Source organism: Thunnus maccoyii, chromosome 7, assembly GCF_910596095.1.
Source record: "Thunnus maccoyii chromosome 7, fThuMac1.1, whole genome shotgun sequence".
In the NCBI taxonomy this organism is placed as follows: Eukaryota; Metazoa; Chordata; class Actinopteri; order Scombriformes; family Scombridae; genus Thunnus; species Thunnus maccoyii.
The window spans coordinates 35179062-35193148 of NC_056539.1; the positions used below are offsets into that span (position 1 = coordinate 35179062).

The 14087-nt window shown below is 39.2% G+C and overlaps 1 protein-coding gene across 8 annotated transcripts; it reads left to right on the top strand.

Moving 5' to 3' along the window:
• Window positions 1-1031: 1031 nt before the first annotated feature.
• Window positions 1032-10149, top strand: LOC121900015 (N-lysine methyltransferase KMT5A-A-like). Of its 8 annotated transcripts, XR_006096865.1 has the most exons (10): window positions 1032-1197; window positions 1363-1502; window positions 1601-1757; window positions 2032-2086; window positions 2159-2225; window positions 2446-2511; window positions 2857-2938; window positions 3275-3340; window positions 9907-9966; window positions 10074-10149. XR_006096865.1 is itself a non-coding variant. In XM_042415882.1 (5 exons), exons 1-4 carry the CDS (start codon window positions 1385-1387, stop codon window positions 2454-2456), a joined length of 480 nt encoding a protein of 159 aa, XP_042271816.1. In that variant the 5' UTR covers window positions 1236-1384; the 3' UTR covers window positions 2457-2511; window positions 2857-2984. The 8 variants fall into 8 exon arrangements, 1 of the variants encoding a protein (XP_042271816.1); XR_006096862.1 differs by lacking the exon at window positions 1032-1197 and having other exon boundaries at window positions 1236-1502; XR_006096864.1 differs by lacking the exon at window positions 1032-1197 and having other exon boundaries at window positions 1236-1502; window positions 1601-1716.
• The last annotated feature ends 3938 nt before the right edge of the window (window positions 10150-14087 follow it).

The following is a 14087-nucleotide window of genomic DNA, read 5'->3' on the forward strand; positions in this document are numbered from 1 at the left end:
TGTAGTTTGCAGACTATCCTGTAAATTTATGTATGTTGTATGTTTGCTGAAATGTCTTTGTTATTAATTCAGTGTACTGGTAGTGTTGTAGGTTGTACATTATGAGGTAGTGCTATCAGTACTAGACATGAGCGAAGTTATCACACTTTAGTTTGTGAATTATGAATCCATGGTAATAATAATCCATAACAATAATCCATGAATACACACACAAATATATATGTATATATATATTATCCTGTTTAATATAAGCATTTCAGTAAAGTTTATTAGTGTTTGTTACACAATACTGCAAACATTTAGGAGAGCTGTCTTGTGACACCTGTACTAGTATGTACAGAACTAGTATACTATGTATGTACAGTATTGATTGTAATGTTATGTAGTTGTGTAGTGCTCAGTCATTATAATACATGACCAGAGGAAAGTTTGTGTCCACACATCTTTGACACATATACTGCCTTTTCAGGGCATTTACACTTTGACCCTTGACTTAATTTAGTCTAGGTTCAAAACTATGTGCTTGTTCACCAGTATGGTGTCACATCTTGCCTGGACTTTGGGTGTTTTTTGCTCTTGTGTTGTGTTCTTTGGGGTCTCCTGGTTTTGCACTTCTGTTTGGTCCTTCGGTTCATGGGGGTTTTCTTGTATGGGTTGGGTGGTGGGTTTTGGAGGACTGCGTCATTGGTTTGTTGGGTTGTGTGCTTGGGTTTGTGTTTGTGGTTGGTTTTGGATGGGTTAGTGTAGATGGCATTGAGTTTGTTTTCTGGGTTTTTGTTCTGTTTCCCTTGTGTGTTCATGTGCTCCTCCACACCTGCCCTGCATTTGGACTCGTTAGTCCTGCCCTGCTCTGTTTTCCCCACACCTGCCCTGTGTTAGCCTCGTCAGCCCTGCCCTGCTCCCTGTGTGTCCTCAGCCAATTAGCTCCCTGTATGTTCACTCCCCTCTCTTGACTTCTCCACCCATCTCCCCACCTGCACCTCATCTCCTTGTTAGTTCAGTTTTTTTTTAAGTTCTGGTTTTCTGTTCAGTCCTTGTTGGATCGTTTTGTGTTGTTGCATCTGCCAGTTCTGTTCTGCTCTGTTTGACTGTTCATGACCATCCACAATTAAAGGAGAGTTTTTTCATCATATCTGCATTCCGGCCTCTGCGTTTGGGTCCACTCCTGCTTCCCCGAGTCTGACATATGGCTCACTAGTAAGGCAAGGCAAATTTATTTGTACAGCATATCTATTTGTTTGGCACATTTCCTACACAGACACTTAAAAGACTGAAAGTCAACTGTAAAATAGGTCTGCAGTAAGTTGTTAACAAACTATGATAGGTAAACTGATCAGATTTTTTTCTATATCTTTACTGAAGTCATCATCATCTTTAGCATGAGATGTCAGCAATGAGGCCACAGAGAGTGAAGATTAAACCTAAAGAAGAGGCAGCATATTTTTCATCCTTGGGCAAGGACGAGGATGGATTCAATATAAAATATATTAATTCATTTAAAGGTGAGTTGCCATTTGTTAAAAATTCTTTAGCACAGGTATACTTTTAATTACTGCTTTAATCTCTTCATATTTCTGACACATCTTCTGTTCTTCGTTAGGTCGAGGAGTGTTCAGTTGCCGCCACTTTCAGAAGGGAGACTTTCTTATTGAATATCGATTGGAAATCAAACAGGAACATGAAAACAGGCTAAGACTGTACCACGATGCCCTGAAGGTTTTCATGTTTGAATTTCCCTACAATGGGAAAAAACTATGGTACATGTGTTGTCATACTTAATTTACAGTATTTTTTGTAAATTTAATTTCACCCAGAAAAACAAACTGCCATTTTGTACTAACTTGATGTTAGTAGTAGCAGTAGTAGTAGTAGTAGTAGTAGTAGTAGTAGTAGCAGCAGTAGTAGTAGTAATAGTAGTAGTAATAGTAGTAGTAGTAGTAGAGGTGGTGCTGATTTATTTATTCATTCAGTATAGTGTGCTTCTGTCATTATACTTTTACATTTTGTAATCAGAATTTTTTGTAATTTCAGTATTGATGCAGCCAGAGAGGACGACTCTCTAGGGAGACTCGTCAACGATGATCATGTAAGCCCAAACAGCAGAATGAGGATCATCACTGTGGATAGAAAGCCTCATCTCTGTTTATTTGCAATCAAGGACATCAGGCCAGGGGAAGAGATAACCTACAACTATGGAGAATTCGGACTGGCCATGGAGATTAAAGGTACAGACAGAACTTCATTTTCACAAAGAGCTAACAAGTTGCTGTTTGAGTCTACCGTAATTTCACAGTATTTTCACAAAATAAACAAAACAGGTGCACCGTGTAGAGTAATAATGAATAGAGCTTTGGTCAGTGTTGTTAACTCACTACGTATCAACAGGTACAGTCTTATTGTACCTTACTGGTTATTTAATGATATTTTTCCCTTTCTGTACACAAGGTTTCAACTGAAGCACATCCTCACCATGCAGCCTGGGCATCTGACTGCACCAAAGATGTTGAACAGGTGACTTCATTTCTATTGAATGTAGATAATGATGTCAGATTTTTTTTCAGTAGCAAAACAGTTTTGACTGGAAGTTGACAGGAGGGTATTGATACTTATTGAGAAATGTGTTTTAAGGTCTAAGTGTTACAGATACACAGTCCTCAGTGTGTATGTTCTGGTCAGGTATAGACCAGAAAATAAAATAAAATTACAAGAGTAAGGACATGGATTTTGCTGTAGAGACACTGAAATGATCTCTTTCCACAAATTTTAGCCATAGTACAAACTATAACTGAACAATTAACTTAACACTTATGTGTGTAAAAATCTATTTTAATTTCACTATTGTATGTTTTCATATAGCTTTTGGATGAGAGAGAATCTCCTGTCATGTCCAGACAAGACACTTGTGATGCTTGAATATTGCTCAGACAACATTAATCAGGTAAGTTTTAAAACCTCACTATCATCATTACACTACATGACCATTTCATCATCATCATCATCATCTGTCATTTCCTCAGTATATAATTGTATTGTTAGCTCTCAGGGTATCAGTAAGTACAGTCTTTTGTGTCTAAATGTATGTCACAGCGCTGTACTGACTGTTGCTTTATGTGAAAGGCTGAACAAATGTTTTTTTATGTTTACATACAGTATACTTGAGACCTTATCATTTTCCTGTAGAGATAATTGTGTTAATTCACTACGTATCAGCAGTTACAGTCTTATTGTGCCTTACTGGTTATTTATTGATATTTTATCCCTTTCTCTACACAAGGTTTCAACTGAAGCACATCCTCACCATGCAGCCTGGGCATCTGACTGCACTAAAGATGTTAAACAGGTGACTTCATTTCTATTGAATGTAGATATTGATGTCAGATTTCTTTCATTAGCAAACCAGTTTTGACTGGAAGTTGACAGGAGGGTTAGGGGGTTAGAGTTAGGGGGTTAAGTTAATTCTCCAGGAAATGAAGGTAAATGTTGGGCCTCATACTTCATGTGCATGAGACAAAGCAGGCCTGCACACAGTCACAAAGTCTGATAACAAAGAAAGGCACCAAGTTGAATAAAAGGAGTCCAAATGGACTCCAACTCCCATCATTCTTTGCTCAACTCACACATAAGTGTGAAACCAGGCAGAGTCAAATTCTCGGCTCCAGTTGGATGAGACCAGCAGGAAACACATGGGGATTTCCCTCCCAGCCGTGATGTCAGAGTATAAACACTGGCGACGCTCCCAAACTGTGCTTCCAGTTGTTCGCATAGCTAATGAAAGGAAGTAACTCCTGTACGTACTTAACTGCAACCAGGCGGCACAATCTCAACCTTGCTGGACGAGTAGAGCACATTACCAGATCTGAAGAAAACCGCTGTGCAACCCAACGCAGAAGAAGGATGAAGGATAACCTATATGCCTCACTTGCCTTTAAGTGAATCGACTCCACTGTTTTCCTGCAACTCCACCGAGGATCAGCTGCCATGAACCCGCCGACAGAGTGAGAGGAACCAGAGGGACCAGAGGGACCAGAGAGACCGAGCCGGACCCGAAAGACAGACTGAGACACACCCTGCTGGCTTCCTAAAGCCACACGAGAGGCTGCGCAGAGATGAGTTCATTGTTGTTGTAGTTACTGTTGTTTACTGCTTGTTTGGTTGTGTTTACCACACTAAACTCATCAGTGTTCATCCAGCTGCTTGGAGCACTTTGTGTTCACTCAACGTCACGTGTGAGACAGTGGGTTGTATTTTATTTGTTGAAGTCAGATGGCGGCCGGCGAATAAAGATGCACCCCACGTCTCTCTGGAAATAAAAGCAAGCAGCGCTTTTCCTCACGATAGCTGAGATCTTTGTTGCTTCCATCCACGCGCACACACACACACACACTCACACACACGCACACACACACACACTCCCACGCGCACACACACACACTCCCACACACACACTCCCATGCGCGCGCACACACACACACACACACACACACACACGCACACACACATAAACACACATACACACACAAACACACGTGTAAATCTGTCCAGTGGTTCCCAACCTAGGGGTCGGGCCCTTCCAAAGGGTCAGCAGATAAATCTGAGGGGTGGTGAGATGATTAATGGGAGAGGAAAGAAGAAAAAACAAAGTTCTGATACACAAATCTGTTTTCAGTTTTTGGACTTTTTCTCTAATCTTTGATTTTTGCTGAAATATTGGATCATTTGAACATTTATTGAAATGAAAGCATGTGAGAAGTTTAGAGGGAAAAATCACTATTTGGTGGAGCTGTTAACAACTCATAGACATGTGAAATGTGACCCCGACTACACACTGCTTTTTGTAAGACGTCAAAAGCCAAAAAGGTTGGAAACCACTGGTTTCATCTTTAACAATGTGTTGTATTTTAAAAGCTTGTTATATTATCCATTGTGTCAAATCTTCATCTGAAAAGTAACTAAAGCTGTCAAATAAATGTAGTGGAGTAGAAAGTACAATATTTCCCTCTGAGATGTAGAAAGTAGCATCACATGGAGATACTACTATAGAGGTACAGTTCTAGTGAAACTTCTGACAGTTTCTACAGAAAATATTTTCTCAGTTTGTGGTTACAAAACAGTTTTTTTGTGGATGTTAGTCAGAGGTCAAAGGTCACAGACTGTAAACACTGAAACTAAATGTCAGATATAAAATAAATGTCAGATTGAGCCTGAAGTGAGAACGACGTCAGGACTCGAGTCTCATCGTTTGAATTATTTCATGTCTTTATGAGACAGATACATAAATAATAATTAAGCAGAAGGAAACTGTATCACGTCTTCTGTCTGTTCTTCATCTCGCTGCTGTTTGGACTTTCAGTTTGTTTCAGGTTTGATTTTATGGACTCAAACACTGAAAGGTTTCAGTCCAACATGTCAGCTTCGAGTTCTGAGCTTTGTTCAGTTTCTGTTTATTTAAATTCACTTTAACTGTGATAAAAACCTGTTATATGTGTGAATGTTCCTCTGTGTTTCTCTGTTCAAACATTCATTTTCACAGAAATGTTCAGTTCTGCATCACATAAAGATTTAAATTGTTGTTATAGACGTGCTCTCTGAGTACGCTTATTAAAATATATTCAGTTTCAATGCTGTTACATACTCGTTGGTCACCTGTGATTGGCTTGCTCTGCTGTGACATCACATCATTTGAAATGGAGGGAGGCGCGAGCGATAAGAGAAGAAAAGTCTCATCAAGCTGACAGGAATACGACTTCCTGTCCAGTGAGTGGAGCATCAAAATAAAAAAGGCTTTTCTCTGATTGGGGAATAAAGAGTAAATGAAGGTGCACGTGTCAATCAGTTAGCAGCTATTTATCTGTCTACATGATGTAATTTAACCACATGTGCAAACTAGCACCAGGTCATATTTATAACGCAGCATCTTGTTGTTATTATGAGAACATTTGTCAGAATATAAAATACTCTGAGTTTGTTTGTAGCAGAGGGCAGAAACTATAATCTGTGTTTTTATAATGAACCCTGAGCTGTTAAATTCTTTTATACAAATGAATAATGATTAAGTACAGGACATTTGTAACAAGCACAAATACAAATTAGATGGCATTAATTAAATTATAAAACAGTGTGAAAACCATGTAAAGTTCACAAATGTCACAGATTTTAACAGCTTTCTGACGTTCAGCTACAAATGATCTGATGAAGATGTTGAATTGTTGAAGGTTCAGCTTTATTTCCATTAAACCAAACCAAATGTAGCTGAGACTCTCCCACACAGAGAAATGTGCACATCAAACACAAGTAATAAATTAGCATGAAATAGAAATAAGTCCAATAAAACACAAATAGAACAATGTAGCATGAGAAAGATGCTACACCTCATTAATAGCAGGAAGGAACACTGTAGTGTTCTGTTTTTAAACAGATCAGCTTGGAACAGAATACACATGAATGCTTAACTCAGTATACTACATTAGACCAGTATGCAAATGTAATGTATGTGTTTATATCAGTGGTGGAAGAAGAACCCAGATCCTTTACTGCAGTAAAGTTTTCAGACAGTGCAAGAAGGAGATAAACATCACTTCCTTTGTCCACTATTTTACCTGCTGTTGGGGCTGCTTCGCTGAGATTTCGTAGGGGGCGCTATTCAGCCAGCGTACATCACTAATGGTTTGGTGCAGACTGGAGCAGTTACAATGAAGTTATAGCAACTTCCTCTGTCATGGCGAAACATCAAATCTCAACGGTGTGAGGAGGATAATTTTCTGCAGGGTGAGACATGTCTGTCTCGTTCACACCTGTCTGTCTTGTTCACACCTGTGGCATCAAAATCATACAAGTTTTGGGTCCATTCACTTGAATTTCAATTAGTAAATTGAAAACTCTTGATGAGTTTGTGTGTAAAACAAATTAATTTCCTAATTTTCATCAAGTCTATTTTTAAAAAGTAAAGACTTTTAACCCACATGACCTGGTCAAAGTGTGATTGACATGTGTACTGTCAGGTGTGTAGAGACAATAAGTAACTGATACTCATATATGTGAATGGAGAGTGTGAGTGAACCACTAGGTGCTCGAGTCCTAATAAAGGAAAAACTGCAGTACAGAGCTACAAATTTTAGTTTTGATGGTATTTTTCTGCAGCACTTTATCACTAAACTGTCACCCTCACTCCATTTTTTCCCTTCCCCTCATAGGTCATCCCCACTACTGAATTATAAATATAAGACCTATAATTATTGTAAAATAAATGATAACACCAAACTTCATATAAAGTTTGTATATAATGTACTGTATGTATATAGACCTTTCTGCTGTATCCTACAAAAATGAGCTGCATTCAACCCCCACACCAGTGGCAGCTGGTGACTCAAATAATTGGGGAGGACAGGAGGAAAACCAACAAACTGCATCAAACTATATCATTGTCCCACCTGATGAAATCGGAGGGGTGGGGGGCAATTTTATATGCCAATAAAACAATTTGCTTTTAAAAACAAAAACCCCTGAGTGGTGTAAAGGCTGCTTCTTTAAAGACATTTAGCATATACATATTGTTTCTAAACAAAGAAGAGCTTATTTTAGCCGTGGACTGGTTCAGATGTGTGATTTTACCAACAAAGTGAAATTCAAATTTATAGTATTGTTCTATTGTGACAACAGATTTATGTTCTCATCAAAAACAGACAAGATATCACATGATTTACACGTGTTTCCTGTGTATTTTCTTAGTGTACAGAAATATATAAAGTAGCACAAAGTTTATAATGTGATACAGGAACAGCGCGGGGCGATCCGTATGGATCACGGATCAACTACGATCAGTTACACCACTAGTTAACACTTGTTATTCTAGTTACTTTAAGCTTATTACTCAATATATGGCTCAGCTTAAAAACAAACTAAAGAAACTGTCAGAAGCAGCAGCCAGACCTCCTGCACACTCATTCACTAATCACACATCAACAGGTGACTGAACAACCACTCAATTAAAAATGGGATCAATTCCACATGAATGAGTGAGTCCAGACAGCTCACTGTAACTTCAACAAGCAAACTGATGGGCTGGACCACCTGCAACAGACAACCAATCACAGCAGGCCATTCACATAACAGGAAATGGAAATATGTTGGTTAAGATTCACATAAAGAGTTTCAGTTTTACAGAGAAAACACTGGTTACAAGCAACAGTGATACGTGATACGATACAATAACGTACAATACGATACAATACGATACAATACAAAACAATAATATACAATACTATACAATAGGATACGATAAGATAACACGTCACCTTCAACTCAACCTCTCTAAGACCGAGCTTGAGCCTTACCATTCCAGCCAGTCCCTCCATACAACAAAACATCAGCATCGAGCTGGAATCAACCCAACTCATGCCCACAAAGTCTGCCTGTAACTTGGGTGTCATGATCGATGACCAACTAACCTTTAAGGTTCATGTGGCCTCAGTTGCTCAGTCATGTTGGTTTGTCCTGTACAACATCAGGAAGATCAGACTCTACCTGTCTGAGCAGGCAGCACATCTCCTGCTACAGACTCTCGTAATATCACGCATTGACTACTGCAACTCCTTACTGGCAGGCCTCCCCGCATGTACGTTCAAACCTCTGCAGATGATCCAGAACGCAGCGGCACATCTGGTCTTCAATCAGCCCAAAACAGCACGTCACCCTGCTGTTCATATCCCTCCTCTGGCTCCCAGTTGGTGCCCGCATCAAATTCAAAACCCTGACACTCGCTTACAAAACAGCAACTAAACCAGCTCCCGCCTACCTGAACTCCCTCATTCAGGTCTACACTCCCTCCCGCTCACTACGCTCTGCCAATGAAAGGTGCCTGGTACCACAACAGGACCCTAAGTCACTAGCTAGACTCTTCTCCTCTGTAGTTCCCCGGTGGTGGAACAAGTTACCAAACTCTGTTTGATCTGCAGAGTCCCTCTCAGTCTTTAACAGAAGACTAAAGACCCAGAAAACATCTCTGCACCTGACAAACTGAAGGTAGAGAAAAAACAAAAAGACAAAAATAAATAAATAAATAAATAAATAAAGCTGCTTCTATGTACTCTATGCGTTGCCTCTGTGTGCCGCCTGTTGGCATCTAAGTCCTATCAGACTCAAACTTAAGCTTTACGTCACTTACTTGTGTTGTTGTCTCCTGACTGGATCCCTGTTGGTGTTGAATCAGTCTCAGATGTATGTTGCTTTGAATAAAAGCGTCTGCTAAGTGAAATTGTAAATTGTAATTGTAAACTCAGAATCAAACCTCTTCATGTCCTTCTGTTATAACTCTGAGACTCTGTCAGTTTGTTAGAGCAGCTGCTGACCTCAAATCTTTAATACACATAATGTTTAATCTCAGTTTAAATTTAAACAATCAGTATGAAGCTTTGGACATGAAAGATCAATGAATAATGATCTCTATCTCTCATGATGTGATTGGTCCACTGATGGAACATCATTCCTATAATATTGGAGATTATATGTTAATATTTCTGAGCGAGCTGTATGGAAGCCTATGGGGGACATGATCATGTAAACTTGAAAATGAAAATGTAATTCCATAATAGCATTATAATACTGTATGTATGTGTTATTTGAGTAAAAATTAAAATGAAAATGCAATAATACAATTTGCATTGTTATGTTGACATACTGGATGGACATATTAAAATTAAATAAAACTGTAAAATGAAAATGGAAAAGTCGTTTGACATTTAATTTTTCAAAGTCGTACTTGCTGTACTGTGGACAATATTCAAATGTTATTCAAATTTGAAAATTAAAATGCAATATAAACAATGTAACCTGATTTTCCATTTATGCATCAATATTTACCTCACAATTAAAATTAAAATGCATTTTTCTTCAATTTGAAAATGAAAACAGCATTTGAACTTTCATCTTTAAAGACGTAACCTGCTGTACGGTGGACAGTATTCAAATGCAGTAAGTGAAACAGCGCCCCCCGTCTGTTGCATTTATATTTACATGTCAACACGCTGTTATGGGGTCAAAATAAAAATGAAAATGTAATCTGTCGTCTCATCATGCAGGTCGTCAGTGAGGATGTCAGTCATTCTCTGCAGCGGGACTTCATGCACCTCGCTAAAGGGAAAACTAGCAGGTATTGTGATGATGTTTAAGGCAAAGTACTGTTTAAAAATGACATAATCTTCTTTGTCAGGTTCATCAATGATGATAAATGATCTGAAGTCTATAGTTTTTGGACGAGGCTGCTGTTGACAGATTAGTGGATTTGATATATTAACAGAGGACTTGCAATCATTTTGCAGCCAATTCATGTTGAAGTTGGAAAAGTTTAGAGTTTGACAAATTACACGGGAGGCTGTTAAGTTTAATAAAATAGTTGGGAGATTGCTAAGCATACTGTAGGCAGACCACTGTGTCTGTGCTTATTTATAGACACAGCCGACGTATAACTGAACTGTTAATATTGTAGCTGTTGTTAGTAATGTTGAAGGATTAGGGTTTATATTAACCCTACAGGAGACACCTTATCAAGAAAAATGAAACTTGCAAATAAAAACATGAAAGAATTTCAAGCCTTTTTTTTAATAAATTCTATTTCTACATTCTGTATTCTATATAAACCCTGTGCTTCAGAACAGGAAATCCATTGAGATGAAGGTACAAAGACTGTACATTCTGCTTTATGTGCATCTTTTTCTGAGGTTTGACTTAAACATTAAAAAAAAACACAAAACAAACAAAACCTGAGTGACAAATGTTAAATGTGAGGAGAGAGACCTGGCCGACACTTCTAACAAAATAATACAAATGAACAAAGAGGACACAGAAAGTCAAACTGTCTCAAGTTGCTTTGGATGTTGTTGGCTGCAGAAGGAGAGAACGTCACTGTGTGAGAAGGTTTTGGTTGGTTTTCTCTTCACACTCTGCTGGTTAAGATGTTTCCTTCAGTCTGCTGCTGCAACTAAACACACTTTAAAGTCAAACTAACTGCTTTCAACAGAGCGTTTGGTGGAGGTTTGAAACCCTGATGTGAATCATTATCTGCTGCACGCTGACAGTAAATGAGAAGCCGAGCAGAAAGCTGATGTGATCTGATGTGTTCACTTTGTCTCCTGTGTGTTTCGCTCTGGATTCTCTCATGATGGACTCACCTGACATCAGTGACATCACACAGGTGTCATGTGTTGTATCAGCTGAGCTGGAAGTCAAACTGCAGCACCAACAGTTAGACATCAACACATCTGATTGTGTCCTTATAAGTGCAGTTTTAACACTTTATTTCTGTCTTTTTCTTTTATTGTCACAAATCAAACAATAATTGTATTATTTGATTTTCAGTGTAGAGAGGGAGAGGTGCACTAAACTGACCAGAATATCATGAAAATGCTAATTATATTTGGGGGTCTGACATTCAAAATAAAACAAAGTGTAAAAGTGTTATTGATACATTAGAAACTGATTTATTAGCATGAAACTGTCACATACAATAAATGAGTGAACATTCAGCAGAAACACATGTGCTTTAAATTCTGTCAAACATCAGATTTTTTCATAAAAACAGCAAAACAAAGATAAAACTGTAGGAGCCATTTATGTTGATTGTTGGCATGTCATTTGTTTAGTTATAACTTGCAGTATTATTTTGGACACTGGGTGGCGGTCATGAGATGCACAGGGTTGTATATTTAGGGGCATAGGTGACAGGAAACGGAAGGCACAGGCAGGTGGGGCACATACAGTTCTTACCAGATCGGGAACAGACGCACACTACAGCTGGCAGGATAGAAACCCGGTATGTTCATGACATGTACAAAGACTTCAATAAAACAACAAACTAAACGGCAGCCAACGGACTGGAAAATCTGTTCTTGAATCTGCGTAAGATCACTCCTAACTTAACCTACCTGTGTAGTAATGGTAAACTGGAAAAACAGGAAAAGAAAGGACATCAAAAAATGAAAATTGCCATTACACCTAAGTAAGAACTCGCTCTTCGAGTGAAATTGGCGCTCCTGATTCATTCAGAAGGACTGAGCATTGTCTCGCGGAACAACAAAGAGGACGCCGCCATTACCAAACCAGGTGGACATCTTTGTCACCTGCGCTTACCTGACGGTGATTGAAAACCGCAAACTGAGTGAGTACATGCAAGCATTAAGCTTTATTGGAGAAGCTATATGCAAAGCTGTATTGGAAGACGGCTATTATAATGGAGTTGGTTGACTGAAGACTGAAAGCTACGATCGCACATCGATCAGCTGTTTGAAACATTGTGCCGGCAGCATACGGCTTTCGTCAACAAGTCTTAAAGAGACAGTGAACAAATATGTCTGATGCTCAGTCACAAGATGACGATGTTGAAAAGGAAACAAGAGTAATCAAACACACTGCCAAAGGCTTGGAATTGTTCATTGCAAATTGTCAGAAGACAAGAAACAGGAAATGTAAACAAGCTAACAAGTTGATGGAAATGCTGAAAGAGCTCATGAAATCAAAGGAAAATGCAAGAGAAGTACAATCTAATTTGTTTCAATTAATCAAGCTCTGTGATGAAGCCAAAGAAAACCATGAATCACTGGTGAATTTACCACTGCCTGAAGATGAACTTGAAAAGCAAAATCAGTGGTTTCAACGAAAAATGGAAATCTTTAAAGGGTTTATACAAGATGTAAAGGTGTGGTTACCTGAGGCTGGACAGGAAATTGCACACTCCATTGCTGAAAGTGTCATACTACGAAGTGTAGTAAATTCAGATGACATTAGACCTGATGACAGCGTTTCAAATACCTCAAAACCTAAATCAAAGCACAAATCCAGTTCTTCATCACGTGCATCTTCTATGTAGATGATTGTTTGAAATCCCTGCCTTTGAAACAGGAAATGGTAAGAGACCTGACTGCTCTCTGCAAAATGGGAGGATTCATGCTGTCAAAGTGGATCAGCAACAGCCGTGCTGTATTGGCATCCATTCCCCAAGAAAACCGAACCAAAGAGACTAAGGAGTTGGACTTGGACAAAGACAATCTGCCAATGGAAAGAGCCCTGGGATTGCACTGGTGTGTTGAAACAGATGTCTTCAAGTTCAAATTTGCTGCACAGGAACGACCATACACCAGACGTGGCATCTTGTCCGTAGTCGGCTCTATATACGACCCTTTAGGATTTGTGGCACCATTTACTCTGCCAGCCAAACTGATTATGCAGGAGCTCTGTAAGAAAAAACTTGGATGGGATGAAAACATACCCCAAACCTTCTTGCATCGGTGGACAGGATGGCTAGCAGACCTTAACAAGATGGCAGAGTTTAAAGTAGACCGGTGCATGAAGCCCACAAGCTTTGGTCAAATCAGATTTGCACAGCTACACCACTTTTCAGACGCCAGTGAAAGTGGCTATGGTACTGCCTCACATATAAGACTGGAAAACTATAACAGAGAAGTGCATGTTGCATTCATAATAGGAAAATCCAGAGTGGCACCATTGAAACAAATAACGATTCCCCGAATGGAGCTCACAGCTGCAGTCCTAGCTGTCAAAGTTGACACAATGCTGCAAAAGGAATTACAGCTTCAATTGAACAAATCCATCTTCTGGACCGATAGCACAACGGTGCTTAAATACATCAACAACGAAACCAAACGCTTCCAAACATTTGTAGCAAACAGGACCTCTTTTATAAGGGATGCTACTGATGTATCACAATGGAGATATGTTAACACAAAGGAAAATCCTGCAGATGAAGCCTCTAGGGGACTAACAGCAGACCGCTTCTTGAACTGCAAAAGATGGATCCAGGGACCAGATTTTCTCTGTAAGCCAGACAGAGAATGGCCAAAACCTCACTTGGAATCTGCAATCTCTGCTAATGATTCAGAAATCAAACAAGACATCACAATAAACGTTATTGTCCAGAGTCCATCGAACCCCACAAACTCTCATCAACTATTTCTCATCATGGAGGAATCTGAAGATTGCTGTAGCTTGGCTTCTTAAAGTAAAGACAACACTCCTGCAGCTGGCTCGAATGAGAAAAGAGATTCAGGCTGCTGTGAGTAGCTTTGAAAAAGATCCTGGCA

What these genes read in the sequence shown, in the direction of transcription:
- LOC121900015 (XM_042415882.1), top strand. Translation starts at nt 1,385, where the DNA reads ATGTCAGCAATGAGGCCACAGAGAGTGAAGATTAAACCTAAAGAAGAG. An exon ending in ATATATTAATTCATTTAAAG is followed by an intron (nt 1,503 to 1,600) that starts GTGAGTTGCCAT and finishes GTTCTTCGTTAG; the next exon opens with GTCGAGGAGTGTTCAGTTGC. An exon ending in TACAATGGGAAAAAACTATG is followed by an intron (nt 1,758 to 2,031) that starts GTACATGTGTTG and finishes TTGTAATTTCAG; the next exon opens with TATTGATGCAGCCAGAGAGG.